Source organism: Dendrobates tinctorius, unplaced genomic scaffold (genome assembly GCF_039654945.1).
Source record: "Dendrobates tinctorius isolate UK_male_01 unplaced genomic scaffold, ASM3965494v1 ptg000028l, whole genome shotgun sequence".
Lineage (NCBI taxonomy): Eukaryota > Metazoa > Chordata > Amphibia > Anura > Dendrobatidae > Dendrobates > Dendrobates tinctorius.
The window spans coordinates 53,541,581-53,561,030 of record NW_027361696.1 but is presented as its reverse complement, the minus strand read 5'-3'; the positions used below and the strand labels follow the sequence as shown (position 1 = coordinate 53,561,030).

The window sequence follows — 19,450 nt, the reverse complement described above, 5'->3', positions numbered from 1 at the left end:
CACAGATCAGCCATTACCAGAGCAGTGTTATTCCACTCTGTATATGGTTTATATCTGATAGCAGGGGGTGCAGAGTGTTTGATCTCAACTGATCTAACATTGTTGGCCTATCCTAAGGGAGTTTGTAGAATGTGCAGAAATCGCTGCACTCTTGACCAAGTTGTGTGTATGGAGGTGCATTTTTATTTATCCAAATCCACAGAGCCTCTTTAAAAAAAAGCATATATACACCTTATGTCCAAAGAAATTATACGATAGCAGCTTTTATTTCTGTTATCTGTAGCAAATAAACAACAGTCTGGCAAGAAAGCTAGTGAGCACTAAGAGCACGCAAATCATTCAATGAAATGGTTTAACAGATCTAAAAACTGAAAGAAAAAAAAAAAAAAAAAAGAAAAAAAAAAAAAATAAAATCGCCCACTACTGAAAAGTAAGGGCTCTAAGCGGAAGAAAAACTAAAAGCCTGACTAGGTGAACATGTAGACTAGCAGCATTATTTGTAACACATCTAACAGTCGAGCACGTGGGTCCTGAATCTGCATGCAGAGAGCAAGAGGACAGATACTGACGCTCATGTCTGACTCGGGAATACTGACTGCCTTGTCTGTCTCTCACTTGTAGAAGGCATACATTTACCTTTTCATGGTATGCTTGTATTTTTGAAGGGTAGAGCTCATGATCATTTCTTTAACAGAGAGATTTTCTCTCTCTTAAGCATCAACCTTTTCTCAGTAAACCTGGAAGTTAAATTTTAGAGAAAGTCGACTGAAGAAAAGAGCAACATAATACCATGACATGTACATGAAACATCTAGGAGGAGCACTTTATGTAAAAGGGACAGCAACAATCTAAAATGGGGATGCACATTTAATACTGTACACTTGGAAATAGCACCTGTCGGAAAGAGATCCATAGGAAAAAAGATATTTAGCCATATATTAACAGTGATGTACACATTGTGAAAAGGAAATTATATCTTTTTTCATACTAAACGTACAAACTCAAACTAAGCTTTTAAAATGCTGTTTGAGCTGTGCAAGTCACCGACAGGTACACTGAAAAGGGGCGAGAATTAATAGATATTTTAGTTTTCTTTGGAGCAATATTTGAGCACATCCCCATTCCTTGTGCCACAGAAATATAAATATACAATTTGTGAAAGTATCGTGGATACTTCAAGAAAAAAATAAAAGCATCATTTTGGCAGGGGTGCAACACACTGGTAAGACTAAAATTGAGGGAAGGTTCTCCACTACTAGTCTTTTTTATGCAAAGTGGTAACTGTGAACTTTCTTTGCTTCTACAACCAAAACAGTGTTTTGCAAGTACTGAACCAATGAACAAATTACGTAGTAGAAGCAAACTGATTGGGCATTTGTCACAGCAATTGCTGAAGAGAAATCAATTTCTTCAATGTGGAGGACTAGAAAATTTTAAAAAATATTTTATGAATGTCAGAAAGGACCAATCCAGAGTCAAACAGGTCCATCTGGCAAGTTAAAAAAGTTATGCTAAGTAGGAAAAAAAAATAAAAAAGGAGAAAAAAAACCACAACACTTAAGAGTAGAAAGGTCTTACTGTTTCATCCAGGTAGCACAGGTTTGAAGATTTGTGTTTTTGAATTTACTAGATTTATTAGTAAATCTCTTCGTGAGCACTGTTTCCTGCAACTGTCAAAATGAAACGTTGGAGCACAGAAAAAAAAAAATTACATGACACATTGAACTGAGGCCTTGTTCCAGGGAACACACTGAATGGGAAGCTAACAGACGTGCAATGGTGTAAGGATGAGCTGCTTGAGTGGTTTTTCAGCAACAGGTTAGGGCGTGCATATAAAATTGGGCTGTCCTGGACTTCAACATTGATGGCCTATCCCTATGATAGGTCATCAATGTCTGATCCATGGGGATCCCCACTGATCAGCTGTTCTCGGTGCTTCCACAACACAGCTCCATCGATGCAATAGTGTCCCTGGCCAGGTAACTGCACATCCATCCCCTATTGTCTGTACCCAGAGTAGGCCACTATTCCTTAGACGGAGCTATGTAGCTCTGTAGCTGAGCAGTTCCAGCCGACATTAGGAACAGCTGATAGGTGGGGTTCCCACTGAACAGACACTGATAAACTATCCTAAGGATAGGCCATCAATGTTAACGTCTCAGACAATCTCTTTAAGCACTTGAATTCAGAAAATCTATGAAGGTAGGCAATCCTAGCGTTCAAATCATGCAGGTAAACAGGTTTGAACCATAAGTGTTTTGCTTTCCAGATGTAAACAGCTACATAATGGCATTGAAAAAGAAAAGTAGAGGGCACACAATTTCTGGAGGTAACTGTACACCCAAGTATTTAGAAAAAGAACAAACATCCAAAACTTGTGGGTGTAAAGTTCTAGTCATTTGTCCACTTTTGTAGCTGTATAAAGCGTCTTTTCTTTTAAGACCAATGATAAATATGAAACCACTTTTCATTCCACTTTTTTTTTTTTTTTTAATATATTATTCAAGCCAGTGCCTGTATTGTGTGGTCCTATTTCTTGACTTAACTTCATAGAGCAAAGCAGCACAATCCAACAGAAGGATGTTATAGCATTAGGTGAAAGGCACAGGACAAGTAGGAACAAATTATGCCCAGGAGGAAATTGCAATGCAAATCAAGCCATCCAGTCCATGTGGATCAGCAAGTACTGGGTCGTGTGATATAGAAGTGTCATCTTTACTAAAGGCAGCGCCACAACACTTCAGAGTTTTGGACACATGCAGCTCCAGCAAACAGATCAAGTTGTGTTATTTGGATTTTACATAGAAGTGGAACATAACAGATGACCAGAGGAACAAGAATTATTGCAGGTAAGAGGAAAAATGTTAGTGGACAGACACCAGGGCAAACGACTTAACTTTTTTTTTTTTTTAGAAAAGTTAGTCTGACCCACAGAAAGATAGATAAAAAAAAAAAATCTATCTATATATATATATATATATATATGCGCCACAGTTCTATAGGCAAGCCTATAGACCCCCTTGAATAACTAAAGATGAAGGACTGTTCTAAGTGAGGCTGTGGTTCTTCATTACATATGGATTCAGAAAAGATGCTTGGAAAGTGACTGACGACAGTGATACATGGCAGCTCTTACCGCATGTTACTTTGCTCTGGGTTGTTTCAGCTGATTGGGTAGCGCTGCTCACTTTGCTCTTATTGGGGTTTGTGCAACGGCCCCTGTTTATTTTCCTCACTCGCTTTCTTTTCTTCGAATTAGAGCCTAGAAAATGAAACCGAAAACAAAATCTTTAATTATGATGCCATAATTAAAGGGAATCTAACACCAGATTTTTGCTACCCCAGCATGATTTAGGGTATGTTCCCAAGGTCAGGAATGGCTCAGTAAAATCTGCACCAACTCTGCATCTGAGGTCACCTGCATTTTTTTACATGCGAGTTTTCATTGCATACTTTTTTTTTAGTCACTTGAAATAAAGCTAATTAAAAGTTGGCTTCTGGGAAGGAAAAAAAAATGTAAGTTACTTACCATTAACATGATTTTACAGAGCCCATGACAGCACCACATCAGAGGGTATCCGCCCACCAGGACAGGAAACCTACTGAGTAAAAAGGTGGTACCTCTCCTCCGCATCAGTTTGGTTTCAGAGCACGAGAGAACCTCCAGTTAGTTAACACAACCATCACCAAATACATTCTTCTTAACACCCTTAATAGTGCACACCACAAGTGACAAAGCGGGGGAGGGAATATAAGGGTGCTATCATAGGCTCTGTAAAAATACCATTAACTGTAACTTAGATTTTTCCCCTTCTCCCATGACAGCACCACCTGAGAGATTTATATAGATTAAAGCACCCTAGGGAGGGATCACCCCTTTCAATACCTTCCTACCAAAGGACAAGTCAACAGAGGAGAGATTGAGACGATAGTGTCTATAGAAGGTCGAAGGGGAAGACCATGTGGCCACCTTACATATTTCTTCGATGGACACCTCCACTCTCTCGGCCCAGGAGGTCGCCACAGCACTGGTGGAATGGTCCTGCAGATTTCCAGGAACTAGTCTTTCACTAGAGGTGTAGGCTAAGCTAATGGCATCCCTTATCAATCTAGCTAAAGTTCCCCTTGTAACACTACACCCTTTCTGGTTTCCCTGGAAAGATACAAATAAGGCCTTATCCTTTCTACCTTGCCTAGTCCTGTGTAGGTAATGAATAAGGACCCTCCTGACATCTAACATGTGAAGTTGTGTTCTTCTTCAGACTTTGGTTCACTGAGGAAGGACGGAAGAACTACCTCCCGACTTGGAAGCCACTTTGGGGAGATATGCTGGATCAGGCTTCAACACCACCCCTATCCTCTAGCACCTGCATGAAAGGATGATTAATGGATAGCGCCTGCAAATCACTGACACTATATGTCAATGTCGGGGCTACTAGAATCACTGTCTTCAGTGTCAGTATCTTGTCTTGTACTTCCTGTAAGGGTTCAAAGGGTGACCTCGTCAATGCTTCCAGGACCAAGTTCAAATCCCACGGGGGGCATCTTGGGAGCTGGCACTGGCCTAGACCTCTGGCAGTCTCTGATGAATCTTGACCACCCACCTATCAGCTGCCAGGTTATAGTTGTAAAAAGCCCCTAAAGCAAATACCTGCACTTAGAGGGTGCTGGTGGCCAGACCCATTTCTATACCCCTCTGAAGAAATTCTAAGATATCATTAATTGGGATTGAACCCCCAAACCAGCTGCAATGAGGAGGTTAATTTTTCCCATAGTAGCTACCAGGGTCGGAGAAAACCCCCTTTGTATTAGCAACGTCCTTTCAAAATCCAGGCCGTCAAATGAAGACCCAATTTCTGAGGATGACACACTGGGCCCTGCCTGAGACCTGGAACATCCAGGAGAATCCAGGGCTCTGTCAAGGATATTCTCCTCAGCCATGAGAACCATGGTCTCTTCGGCCAGAAGGGAGCAATGAGGAGGACATCCACCCTCTCCTCCCGAATCTTCCCGAGTACTGCCGGGATTAACATTAATGGAGGAAATGCGTAGGCTAGCTGAAAATCCCAAAGGATCTGTAGTGCATCCACCGCATATGGTTTTTCTCTTGGGTCTAGGGGAACAGAAGCTCTTTGTTTTCCTGCTGGCAAATAGGTCTGTTATGATTGGGTCACCGAGGAGGAAAGCAAGACCAAGCTAAGCCACAGAAAACCAGAGAGGTTGGTAACTAAGTGGATTGCAGACCCCTGATCCTATCCACACAACTAGCAGTAGCAGTGGAGCGTACCTACGATGATCCTAGACGCCTCGACACAGCCCGAGAACTGAATAAGCCTAAAGCAAGAAAGGGGAAATCTAAACTGCCCCAGAGCAGACCCCAAAGGAATAGATAGCCCCCAAACATAGTCGGTGAGAAAAGATGAAAACACAAAACACAGGTAGGAAAATAGACTGAGCAAACGATTGGGCCCACGACAGGACAGGTAAGGAAAGACTGTCTGCAATCACACAAAAAACCCTGCAAAAAATGCCCAACACGTTTGATAGAAAAATACTGAAGTCACTAGACTTCGCCCACTATATCAGCACTCTGGTATATTCTGAAAGCAGAGCAAAGAGAGGCCACTCTAATAAGGGACAAAAACAGACTGGCACAAGCAGTAACATAAGGATGGAAATTCAGCACAGCCCCAGCCGGAGCTGGCTGAACACACAACTGAAATAGACAAAACCAGATCAAATGTGAACAATAGCAAAAGAACACTTAGCTGAGCATGCAGGGACTGAGCTGGAAACTATGACCTCAGGAGGCAGGAAAAATCACCAGCAGCGATAGAGCGAGTCGGCTGTCTCAAATCCAGTCAGAAACTCCAGATCTCCAGTCATCCTCCTCATTATCAGGTGGCAGGGCTCTGTTAATTAGATCAGCTCCATTACTTCCAGTAACCACCAGAGGGAGCCCGGAAAGAGAACTCGCAACCCCTCTGTCAATATAACCACCTCCACTACCTTCACTAATAACCAGAGGTAGGTCAGAAAGCGAATTCACAAGATAGGTCCATCTCTGGCTGCCCACAAAGATTCACAATCGCCTTCGAAAACAGATGGATCTAGCTTCCATTCCCCCTGTCTCAAGGTCGCCCGGCTAAGGAAGTCCATCTCCTCGTTTTCCCTCCCCCTGACATGTAAGGCCGATATCTGTAGCTGGTGTCCCTCCATCACCTGGAAATTTTCCTGAGCTAGCCGCATTAGGGACCGGCGATCCCACTACGTGTGACACAGCAGTGACGGCGCCCCCGCTGGATATCGCTGATCGTGCTTGAATGTCCTAGGCTATTTTTTTTTTTTTTTATCGCTGGCGTCCCGCTGGCCAGCATGCATCGCTGTGTTTGACGCCAACGAGCAACCTTGTTGGCAACGCAGAACTCAGGGACGCAGGCGTGAGTCGTCAGAATAGCTGCTGAGTGACAAGGTACCAACGAGCGCCAAGGTCGTTATACGGATCGCTGCTGCATCGTTGAGTAGATCGTATGTTTGACAGCTTACTAGCGACGCACCAGCGATCCTTACCAGGTGGTATCGTTGCCGGGATCGCTGTTGTGTCGCTTAGTGTAACGGTACCCTAACACCTCCGCTACCAGGGCCTGCTGTTCCGTCCAGGATCTGGGGGAGGAGATCCTGAAGAGGTGCCTGGGGATGGATGCAAACTCTAGCTTCAGTCCTGATTTTACTATGTTGAGAACCCAGGTATTGGCCGAGATCTTTTCCCAGGAAGTTCGAAGTGGGACAGCCTTCCTCCCACATGGGGCGGCTCATCATTTGGAGGATTTTTGGTTTGACGAGGAACCCCCCCCAAACATGAAACCTTTGCTCTTTGACCTTTTAGCTCTCCAGTCATCCTGATTTTTGGGTGGCCTGCTCCTACTATATCGCCTCCTCTGAAAAGGAACTTTTGAACTGCGGCCATGACACCATAGGAAACTTCTTGTCTGCTGCTTTAGCTAAAATATCGTCCAAGGTCTGCTCAAAGAGAAATTTGCCTTCACATGGAATGGAGCATAATCTAGCTTTGGACTGCGCATCCCTTGGCCAGCTCCTAAGCCAGAGAGCTCTACGGGAAGTGTTAGATCTCGCCGCCAACCTCAACGAGTCCGCCGAGGCATCGGCTAAAAAAGAAGCTGCTCCCGGTAATAGAGGAAGAGCCATCAGAATCTCCTCCCTTGGGGTATTGTCCTTTAGATGGTCACTCAGTTGTAACCACACCATCAATGATCTTGCTGTGCAGGTGGCTGCTATTGCTGGTTTTAATGAACTCGCTGAAGATTCAAATACCTGTTTCAGGAAGGTCTCGACTTTCCTTTCTAAAGGGTCTTTTAGAGTCCCCAGATCATCAAAGGGCAAAGTGGATTTTTTAAACCACTTTAGCTACCGTAACATCAATCCTTGGGGTTTTTTCCCCCAATATGCCTGCCTTTTTCTTCAAATGGGTATCTCCTTTTCAAAGAAGACTATAGTGGCCCTTTCCTCTCTGGTTTCTTCCATTCTTTGTTGATGAGCATTTTGATATTCTAAACCGGAAAGGAACGTCTTTCCTTGACCCAGGCCCCCAAACATAATGTCCTGTACTGATTTAGTAGATTTAGGGTCTGAGATGCCCATGGTGGATCTTATGGCTCTAACCAGCCTGTCCGTATCCTGCATAGGGAAGCAGGGCCTAGCCCCTCCCACCCCACCCCCATCAGAAGAGGAGGAGGATGATTCCGAGACTGAACCTTCACCAAACTGTACCGAGCCCTCAGATTCTGAATACAGTGGCTCGCTTTTTCTTTGTCATCAGGTCCCTTAAAGACCAATTGGACCTCCGATCTGATGATAGTGTGATGGGCCCTTAAGTCTAAGCGAGATCGCTAGCAATATCACTTAAGCGTCACCGATTTTGTGACGCAGCAGCAATATTGCTAGCGATATCGGTGTGTGATACTTACCTCCGACCAGCTCCCCCGCTGGTTATCGCTGATCGCGCGAAAACGTCCTGGGCCGTTTCTCGTCGGTCGCTTCATGCTGGTGCCGACGAGCGACGTGTGGACGTCTTCATCGCCGCGTCTGACAGGTAAGTAACGACCGCTATGTCACTGGTGAGATCTGCCTGTTTGGCAGCTCACTAGCGACCATTTAGCAATGCACCAGTCGGGATCGCTGGTGCATCACTAAATGTGACGGTACCTTAAAGGTCCATGGCAAACCCAGGTGTTTCCTCTGATATGGTCTGCTGTATAAATTGCTGGCAGAGCCTCTTATGATACAAGCTAGGTAGATTTCCCTTGCACAGTGCACACTCCCTATTCTTTTGTTTGGAGGTGTGCTTCAGGGGTCTTCCCTATCAAGGAAACACAGAAGGGAGGCTGCTTTTAATAAAATTCACATTCACGTAGATCACTCACTACCTGTCGGCCAATCTATGGTACAGGAGACTCAGCAGGTTCTGAAGAACGTCTCTCTCTCTCTCTCTCTGGTCGTGGACTCGTGACCTGCCTTCCTTTTTAGACTGGTCCTGCTAGCTGTACGACTGCTATTGCACCCTCTATGCTGCTGATGGCAATGGGGGAGCTCCTGCGATGATTGTCGTATCGAAGATGGAGATGGCGGCTGTTGGTGCTGCGGTGGAGTCAGGTGACGCTGCTGCTGTTCCATGTCTGGAGCTGCAGGCAATTGCCGCCATTCTTTTAGGCCCACCCCTTTAAATACCTGGTGGCCCTGCCCCATCATCTCCATTTTTTGAATCCGGTGCGCTGTGTGCAGGGGATTCCCAGGCCCTGCACAAGCGCAGCTCGGATGGCCGCTGACGTCACTGCACGTGCGCAGACCCAGATGGGACGCTTCCCGATGCGGAAACCTCCTGTGTCCCACGTGTGCGCAGTGCCGGGCTGCCCGCTTTCCGGCGCATTCTGTCTTCAGACGCCAGATCCCTCCAGCGTCTCCACGCACAGCCCCAGAAGCTTGCCCTGGCACACCTCGCCATGGATCCCACAGTGCGCGCAGCCCAGGACCCGTGCAGACAGAAGACATTTTCCAAACAGGTCTCCTGCTGCACCACACTGCGCCAACCTGAAGGCCAGCATTCTTCCCACGGACGGCATCCCGATCTCCCGGACACCCTCCTGGGAAAGTGTACCGCTTCTGTAGGCTTCCACAAGCACAGGAAACCAAACTGATGCGGAGGAGAGGTACCACCTTCTTATTCAATAGGTTTCTTGTCCTGGTGGGCGGATACCCTCTCTCAGGTGGTGCCGTCCTGGGAGAAGGGGGAAAAAAAAAAAAGAAAAAAAAAAAAAAGTGATTTCCTGTTTGCAGATACATTGGGGTACGTTTCCACGGTCAGTAAACGCTGCATTGTGCCACGACTCAGCCCGACATCCAGACATAGTGGAGCATGTAGGTGACCACCGGAGATAACTCTGTCTCCGGCGGTCACCTGCACTGCAGTTGTCACGGTCAGTTGACCATGAGAACTTGCCTAGTAACCGGAGATAACCCCTGCAGTCACATGCACGGCAGTAATCAAGGTCAACTCAGCTCATCGCGAGAACTGCAGTGGACACAAACTTCCGGCTGTGGCACAAGGTAAGACATTATTTAAATTAGTTCACATGCATAGTAAGCTGCGTTCCCGCACCTAATACGCATGTGACTATAAAGATAATGCGGTTTTACGGCATCTAATGATAGTCTATGGGAAATTTACACTGCTGAGGCTGAGCATCTCCGCAACATAGACATGCTGCGGTCTGGAAATACGCGCCACATGTCCGACTACAAAAGGGATGCCGGAGGCCTCTCAGCACTCATAGTGGAGATGGGATTTCTTGAAATCCCATCTACTATGCTGTAACATCTGGCCGCTGTGGGTTTGACGCTGTGGATGTATGCAGCGTCCAACCCGCAGCGTTTACTGACCGTGGGAACATTCCCTTAGACATAGGGATCCTGATTCTAGAGATGTTGCTTCATTTTTTATAGAATCCCTGTTTAATCTGCTGTAGATCTAGCAATCCTCTGAACGCTGAGCTCTGCATAACCCCACCCACATCACTGACTGGCTGCTGTTTACACATCATAGGCAGAAAGCCACCAATTAGTGGTGGGATCGGGGTTACACAGAGCTCATGAATATGGATTTCTACATGGCAGCAAGCTAACTAGTCCTCTAGTGCAGTGGTCCCCAACCTTTTTTGCACCAGGGACCGGTTTCAAGCAAGACCATTCTTCCATGGCCCGGCAGGGCGGGGATGTAGGTGTGGCAGGGGCGGGGCTTTGGTCATAAGGGGGCGGGGCTATGGACACGGTTGTAGTGTAGCAGTGCATACTTATAATTAAATAACATTTATAATGTGACTCAACTCACCATAGGTTTTGAATGAGTGCTCCATCACTCCCTTCTCCCCATCATTGTCTTCACCCCATCACTCCCCTCTCCCCATCATTGCCTTCACCCCATCACTCCCTTCTCCCCATCATTGCCTTCAGCCCATCACTCCCTTCTCCCCATCATTGCCTTCACCCCATCACTCCCTTCTCCCCATCATTGCCTTCAGCCCATCACTCCCCTCTCCCCATCATTGCCTTCACCCCATCACTCCCTTCTCCCCATCATTGCCTTCAGCCCATCATTGCCTTCAGCCCATCACTCCCCTCTCCCCATCATTGCCTTCACCCCATCACTCCCCTCTCCCCATGATTGCCTTCACCCCATCACTGCTGTCTCTCCATCACTTCCCTCATGGCCTTCTCCTCATGTCCCCATCTCCTCCAGGGCCAGGCTACACAAACACAGACCAACACACACATACATACACACACATTATACGTACACACACACAGACACACACACATACACACAGACACACACACATACATATTATACGTACACACACAGACACCACCTCTCTCCTCTCACCTGCCCGCCGCCCGCGCTTCCTCGCTCTGACACAGCAGCGGCCGCGCTCCTCTCTGTGTCAGAGACAGGAAGTGCGGGCGGCGGGCAGGAAGCTGGACGGGTCCTTGCAGCTCCGCTCCTGATATTCCCTCTTGCAGGCAGCGGAGCTGCTTAGATCGCTCCCTGCCGCCGCTACACACGCCGCCCCAGCCCCCGCTACGCCACTGACCGCCCCTGGCTCCCCTTGTGTCCGCAGACCGGCAAGGGCACTGCAGCGGCCCGGTGCTGGGCCGCGGACCGGAGGTTGGGGACCCCTGCTCTAGTGAATCTCCTGCTGATAGGGATATTACCACAACTCCAACAAGCATACTAGTGATCTCCCCTTACATTATGCAAAAACCTGGTGACAGAGTCCCTTTAAATATTTGGAGGTTGAAAACACAAAAATCATTTCCTAAACATGAGTTGTTTAAAAAGTAATAACCCAGGTTTTAAGGGCTTGTCACACTAAGCGATATCGCTAGCAATATCGCTATAACTTGTGACGTTATAGCGATATTGCTAGCGATATCGCTGTGTGTGATACTTACCTACGACCCGCTCCCCCGCTGGTTATCGCTGATCGCACGAGAACGTCCTGGATCGTTTCTCGTCGTCAGCTTCCTGCGGCGCTTCCTGTGGAGAGACGAGCGACAAGCCGGGCAGATGTCAGGATCGCCTAGTGTGACAGGTTAGTAGCGACCCCCGACCCCTGCGATGTTGCTGGTGAGATCTGCCTGTGTGGCAGCTCACTAGCGACAACTTAGCGATGCACGAGCGATCCTGGCCGCGTCATATCGCTGGTGCATCGCTAAGTGTGACAGTACCTTTACACATTCAATATGCACTCCAGGACTTTACACGGATGGTTCTCGATTTCTGAAGTCCTTTTACTCCAGTACTGCTACAGCAATGCACTTATTGCCACACCTGGTATTACAACTCTATGGGTGTGTGCACACGCTTTGGATTCTGCTGCGGATTGATCCGCGTGCATTTTGCAAAATCCGCAGGTCAAAAGACCTGCGGTTTATCTGCAGATTAGCCTGCGGTTTTGCCCTGCAGTTTATCCCCTCTACAATGGAGGAGATGGTAAACCGTAGCAGAATCTGCAGAAAGAATTGACATGTCAATTCTTTCTGTGGATTAGAAACCGCAGCAAATCCGCACCGTCTGCACTGTGGTTTCCATTTCCCATAGGATATTATGGTACTGTACACCGCAGCAGAAATCCGCTACGGATCCGCAGGGCCAAATCCGCTGGGCCAAATCCGCTGCGGATCCGCAGCGTGTGCACACACCCTATTAGTTTCAATGGGTCAAGATGTACAACAAGCCGTTAAAGAAAAAAAATTCTGCAGGGTTCTGTTAATTGTAGGTTTTCGTATTATATCCCCATCAATCACACACTGATAGTCCATGTTCAGTTAATTCATCAATGCAAAATTCTGGGAGAAAAAAAAAAAATAAGAAGAATTCCCCCACAACCTTTAAATATTTCCTTAATATTTTTTTTTTTTTACTAATTAAGACAGATCAGAGAAATAATCCTTAAATCGTTCACTTTAACTATATGTATGTGCTGTATAGGAGTCACAAGGATAATAAGAACATAGAGACTGCAAATAATGCTTGACTTTTCTGGGCGTGCTCTGATCTGTGCAGAGATCATTAACAGGGAAAGAATGAACTGTGACCTCAACTGGGTTGTCCACTACTCAGATAACACCTACTGAATCTTTACATTCTCTTCTCCCCCCACCCCCACCCCCCATTAAAATAATAAACCCACCTACGCTGATCCAGCGGTATCAGCATTGGTGCTTCCGGGGATCGTGTGACATTGCTATACGATTCCCTGAGGCCAATCAGTGCTGGCTTCTCTCTCCTACATAATTGCCATCTAGAGGGAGTGAGACACATAGCTACTCTCACTTCTTCTGGATGTCTTGATTTGTCTGAAGGAGGGGGAAAGTGAAGCCAGCGCTAACTGACCGCATGCTTCACATGACAATGCTAATGGGGGGGCGGGGGCACTCAGATTAAGAAAGGGTTGTCCGAATAGTGGACAACTCCTTTAACCTGCTGATTGAAACAATGCTTTCTATGTGATCCTGACTACAGTATTTATCTTAATACAAAGTGATCTCACTATTAAGATGGGGTGACCAAAAATAAAACAAGATTTAATTTTGTTTTGTAAAATAAATAGTTTAGAAAATATATATATTTAACTTGTGTTACGCCAATTTCTGATGACACATTCCCTTTAACTGCACTAGCGAACTACATTCCCTCCTTATTTGAACACAAGCCTTGTCAAAAAAGTGTCTTGATAATTCACATAGACATATTATACGTGCTTCAAGCTCAGCAATTCTTGCAAAATGTCCCAAGTTTTTCCTGCCATTTTGGAGGCCTTTGAGGCAATACAAACACTGGCAATTGGACATTCTTTAGGGTTCCTGGTGTGTTCCCCTCCCTTCAAAACACCCGATGTGTGGCATTGCTTTTCCCATAGGCTTTTTTTTGTTTGTTTACAGGAAAGAGAAAAATAGTTAAACATTTAAAAAAAAAAACAATCCATCCATCCAGCACATTACCAGTTTCCCAGCTTTCTTCTCTGGTCTGCGATGTTGTTGAATTCAGACATCCATCCATTTGTTTGTCAGAATCTATAATTGAAGGGCCGTATGTGCATCTTTCAGGAGACACTGTAAAGCACATCAGACAACTTTCACTGTAACTTTAATATAAAGGCATAGCAGTATAAGGCGCATTCAGACATCCATACAAATTGGTCCAAGATCGGACCGCAAGCGTTTAAGGAAACCAGGATGGATGAACACAGAACTTAAGCCCATGCTAAAAAGGAAGAAAGAAGTGTTTATAAAATGGAAAGAGGGAGGCATATCTAAAGAAGAATATAATGCTGTCCGCAGAACTTGCAGGGCACAAATCAGATTATCTAAAGCTGACAATGAATTGAGGCTTGCAAGAGATGTCAAAAGCAATAATAAAGGATTTTGGGGATATGTCAAAAGTAAAAGTCTAAGATGCTATAGGATTTTTACAGGATGAAAATGATGAAATGGTAAGACGGGATGTTGAGAAGGCCGAACAAATTCTATTTTGCATCTGTTTTCTCTCAGAAAGGAAATATAACATCAACGGTTCTTCACTGTCCTATTAAGGGAATAGAAGAATCCAGGATATCTATAAACAGAAAGTTAGTGAGGAAACGCTTAGCTAACCTAAATGAATTCAAGTCTCCAGGTCCAGATGAATTACACCCCAGAGTTCTGAAGGAGATAGCAGAAGAAATTTTTGAACCCCTCTCCATAATCTTTGCAAATTCTTGGAGAACAGGAGAAGTCCCAGAGGACTGGAGAAGAGCAAATGTTCCTATCTTCAAAAAAGGGGAAGGTGGACCCAGGCAACTATAGGCCGGTGAGTCTGACTTCTATACCAGGAAAGATCTTTGAGCAAATTATTAAACATGTATGCAAGTACCTGGACAAGAATGAAGTGATTAACCAGAGTCCACATGGGTTTGTAACTAATAAGTAATGTCAGATTAACTTAATTTCCTTCTATGACAGAATCACTGATTGAGTGGATCAGGGAAATGCTGTAGATATAGGATATCTTGACTTCAGCAAAGCATTTGACAAAGTATCTCACACAATCCTTATTGAAAAAAATGGCTAAGTATGGAATGGACAAGGCAACTGTTAGGTGGATTCATAACTGGCTAAGGCTGGTTTCACATTAGCGCTTTTTAAGCGCACGCACGGCCGGGGGTAGCTCCGCCCCCGAGCCGGCTCTCTGCCTGGCGTGCCCGCCCCTTGCTTGTAGCGCCGCCTCCTAGCGCACAGCGGCGCCTGCGATCGGCGCACCCTATCTTTAGCATAGGGTGCGCAGATCGTGCGCAGGCCGTGCGCTAGTTGCGCTTTGACCTGCGCTGCGCACTTTTGACGGTGCGCCGTGCGCGCCAAAATCCGAAAAGTTTGATTTTGGCGCGCACGGCACACCGTCAAGAGTGCGCAGCGCAGGTCAAAGCGCAACTAGCGCACGGCCTGCGCACGATCTGCGCACCCTATGCTAAAGATAGGGTGCGCCGATCGCAGGCGCCGCTGTGCGCTAGGAGGCAGCGCTACAAGCAAGGGGCGGGCACGCCGGGCAGAGAGCCGGCTCGGGGGCGGAGGTACCCCCGGCCGTGCGTGCGCTTAAAAAGCGCTAATGTGAAACCAGCCTTAGTGATTGGACCCAAAGAGTGGCCGTAAATGGCTGCACATCCAGTTGGAAGAATGTCTCAAGTGGGGTACCACAGGGCTCTGTCCTGGGCCCTGTACTGTTCAACATCTTTATCAACAATTTAGATGAAGGAATTGAGGGTAAACTGATTAAATTTGCTGATGACACAAAGCTAGGAGGGATAGCTAATACTAGAGTAGAGAGGGGATTCAAAAAGATATAAATAAAAAGGAGCAGTGGGCCGCAACTAACAGAATGGTTTTTAACAGGGAAAAATGCAAAGTACTACATCTGGGCAATAAAAATGAAAAAAGCATATACAAAATGGGAGGAATAGGGCGAAGCAACAGCACATGTGAAAAAGACTTGGGTATACTAATTGATCACAGACTGAATATGAGTCAACAGTGTGATGCAACAGCAAAAAAGGCAAATGCAATTCTAGGATGTATTAACAGAAGCATACAGTCTAGCTCATGTGAAGTCATTATTGCCCTCTACTCCTCTTTGGTCAGACCTCATCTGGAATACTGTGTCCAGTTTTGGGAGCCACATTTTAAAAAAGACATCAACAAACTGGAGCAAGTTCAGAAAAGAGCGACCAGAATGGTGACCGGTCTGCAAACCCTGTCTTATGAGGAAAGGTTGCAGGATTTGGGAATGTTTAGCTTGCAGAAGAGAGGACTGAGAGGAGACTTAATAGCTGTCTACAAATATCTCAAGGGCTGTCACATTGTAGAAGGATCATCTTTATTCTCATTTGCACAAGGAAAGACTAGAAGCAATGGGATGAAACTGAATCGGAGGAGACACAGATTAGATATTAGAAAAAAACTTTTTGACAGAGTGATCAATGAGAGGAACAGGCTGCCACGAGAGGTGGCGAGTTCTCCTTCAATAGAAGTCTTCAAACAGAGGCTGGACAGACATCTGTCTTGGATGATTTAGCGAATCCTGCTTTGAGCAGGGGGTTGGACCAGATGGCCCAGGAGGTCCCTTCCAACTCTACGATTCTATGATTCTAAGCACGGATTGGCCATGGGTCTCCCCAAATGTGACAACTGCATATATTTCTATGACCCACGGCCAGTCTGTGCGCTGCGGTTCGATCTTGGACCGATTTGCACAGATGTCTGAATACGCACAAAGCAAAACACTTGTTTAACCACATAATGAGGACTTCATTTCTGGCAAAAAAAGGAAAATAGCTGACAAATTTATAGCGGCACTTTGTGAGTAGCAGCGTAAAAGAAATGCAGCAAACAAAACAAGTCTCTTTTAAACTCTTCTGTTCTTTCACCTGTGGACAGACGAGTCCATTTTAATTTGCCGGTCTCCCACTGCAACCACCACAGTGAAGGTTCTTGCTGAATCAGCTGCCTCTCACCTGGAGGTTTTCAGATCTGCATTATTACATAAGGCAGGAGACAATCTCCTGACAGACTTTGCCACAAACAGTCTTGAATATTTTACGCATTTTGCATTATAATGTACATGAAAAAAGTAAAGAAGGAAGATCAGGTGCTAACACAAAATGTGTTGCTATGCTTTAGATTCACAGCGGTCAACCCTTGAAAAATTGACAAGCATTAGGCTACTTTCACACATCAGTTTTTTGCCGTCAGGCAGGATCCGGCTTTTTTTTAGAAAAAACGGATCCGGCATAAATTTTGGAGAACTGTAGAAACGGATCCGTTTTTTTGCTGGATCCGTCTCTGTTCCTGGCGGCTGGCCAATTGGATCTGAGCATGCGCAGACTTAAAAAAACCGGATCCGGTTGCTGGATCCGTCTTTTTCTGGATCCGGCGCATTCCGGCGCCCATAGACTTTCATTGTAGCAAAAAGCTGGAAGCGCCGGATCCGGCGCTTCCGGCTTTTTCGCCGGAGACAAAAAACGTTACAGTAGACGTTTTTTCAAGACGCCGGAATGAGACAAGTTGCCGGATCCGGCAAAAAACGGATGAAACGCAATGCCATCCGGCGCGATCCGGCGCTAATGCAAGTCAATGGGGAAAAAACGGATCCGGCATTGCATTTTGCCGGATCCGTTTTTTCTAAAAAAAGCCGGATCGCGCCTGAAGGCAAAAAACTGATGTGTGAAAGAGGCCTTAAGGTGTTCTGTGGGAAAAGCAAGTTTTATGCTATCAGAAATTGTATTTTACTGGATGGCGGATTAGGACCATTTTCACATATCAGCATTTTCAGTATTTTACATGAGTATTTGAAAGCTAAAATGTCTTTTTCCTGGTTTTGTTCCCCTCATGGTTTTTACCAAGGGTGCTTTCACATTACGTTTTGGCACCAGGTCAATGACTCACGTCCGAACCCCCAGCAGAACGGGAGACAGAGCCATAGATTATAATGGTGATTACAGAGTGAACGTGCGCTCTGACGTGCACCATTTCCAGGCATGTATGTCTACTGGCAGTGGATTCACAGATGTAGCAGACTGAGTGTCCGCCTCCTGTAGGCGAACATGCCTGAAAACGATGTACAGCAGAGCACACGTTTGCATCATTATAGTCTATGGCCCCGGCGGTGCATACATCCAAATTCCATTTTGCAGGGGAAATGGTTTGACGTGAGCCATTGGACAGGGCTGTGGAGTCGGTAAGTCAAACCTCTGACTCCTCAATTTCCCTGACATCAACTCCCTTATACATGCTTCACTACTGAGTATGTACATAAAGAAAAGAACAGCACAGATTCATCTCAACTAAAAGCTGAGATCCTTAGATCAGGAATAGAACATTTCATAACCTCCCAAATTTTTAAGAAAAAAATATTCGGCATATCCTGCATTGAACTACTGAATTCAATTATATATTTCAGGAGTTGGTCCATTTTACACCAACTCCACAGCCCTGTCCTAAACGCAATGTGAAAGCTTCCTTACAAATACAGAAATTTGAAAGTGACCAAAGGTTGATACTACACATGAAGTTTTTGTTAGGCTGGGTTCACATTGCATTGTGGGCAACGCGCTGACAGCATCCATTACATAGCGGCACTAATGCTATCTAACGGAAGCATTAAACGCCCCCATTGCCCGCAATAATAGTAGCGCATCCTAAAGTATGCCAAAATCGGCATGCGTCAGTGATGATGCATTACTTCATGATGCACCCTCGAACGTGAGCTGCAGTGTCCAAGGGTGCATCGGTTCTAGTGCACAGCGAACGAACGCGTTCGCTGTGCATAGACCTGTATGGGCTAACGCGTTATATCGTATATTAAGCAGCATTTCCTTCTCCCAAATTTGGGAGGAAAATGGACGTGTATCATATAATCATGGGTGGGAGGGCCACTTTTTCAACAGGCCAACGGCAGGAGGAGTGGAAGCGTGTCCCAGCCCCAGGGCTGTGGAGTCGGTAAGCCAAAACTCCAACTCCTCAGTTTCCATGACATCGACTCCTCCAAAATGGGCTCCGACTCTGCAGCCCTAAAAGCTTGTTGGGCCTTCGGCTCTCCTAAAATGTCAGTGCTGACTGGAATCCTCCTTCCCATTGATTACCCTGTGGTGGGCTTCGGGAGGCATTTTTTTCAGTAGCCTTGCAGGGCCAGGACACCACCTTCTCCAAGTCCAGGGCCCACAGCATCCCCCCCAATCCTGCCGCTGTCAGCCTCCTGAAGCAGCGAGCCTGCCTCCTGTGACCCCGCTTCACCGCAGCCCCCACCATTCCCCCTGGTAAGCTACCGTAAAATTGGACTATGAGAAGCGCCACCATTTTATGTTTAAAAAAAAAAAAAAACACCTTATTTTCCTTCCCAGAATTTGGAGTGTGTTATGGTCCGAAGCATCCAATAGTCTGCAAAATACGGCAAGTCTTTCTTTTATACCTTTACCCTCCTTTTTTTAATCCATGAATCTACTACTACAGTAGGATTTAAAAAAATCACTGCAAGTAAGATTCCAGCCTAAATTTTCCGATATACATTAAATGGCTGCCAAACGACAGCTCTCTCCCGACCGAGTGCCCCACATACAGGAACACAAGCCTTTCCAAGTGCCCCTGTACTCTATGACACAGCCACTGCCAGATTCTTACCTCCAAGAGAACAAAGGATCGGCCATCAGAAAACCAGACAGTTGATCTTGGAGTCAGAGCAGGGAGGCCCCTATATACAAAGTGTGCAGTCAACCAAACCTGCATGTTCTGCCGACTTTAGACTAAAATAAGGAGGCTCTCAGGATATGCTTACATGATGCAATCATGACGA

The 19,450-nt window shown here is 46.0% G+C and overlaps 1 protein-coding gene across 2 annotated transcripts in view; it reads right to left on the bottom strand.

Moving 5' to 3' along the window:
- Positions 1-19,450, bottom strand: part of DEDD2 (death effector domain containing 2) — a 41,655-nt gene that overhangs the window by 11,524 nt on the left and 10,681 nt on the right. For both annotated transcript variants that reach the window (XM_073570739.1, XM_073570740.1), the window contains exons 3-4: positions 13,576-13,686; positions 3,137-3,262 (exon numbers count right to left, since the gene is read on the bottom strand). In XM_073570739.1, the coding sequence (XP_073426840.1) occupies positions 3,137-3,262; positions 13,576-13,686 (237 nt within the window). The remainder of the gene's footprint in view (positions 1-3,136; positions 3,263-13,575; positions 13,687-19,450) is intronic.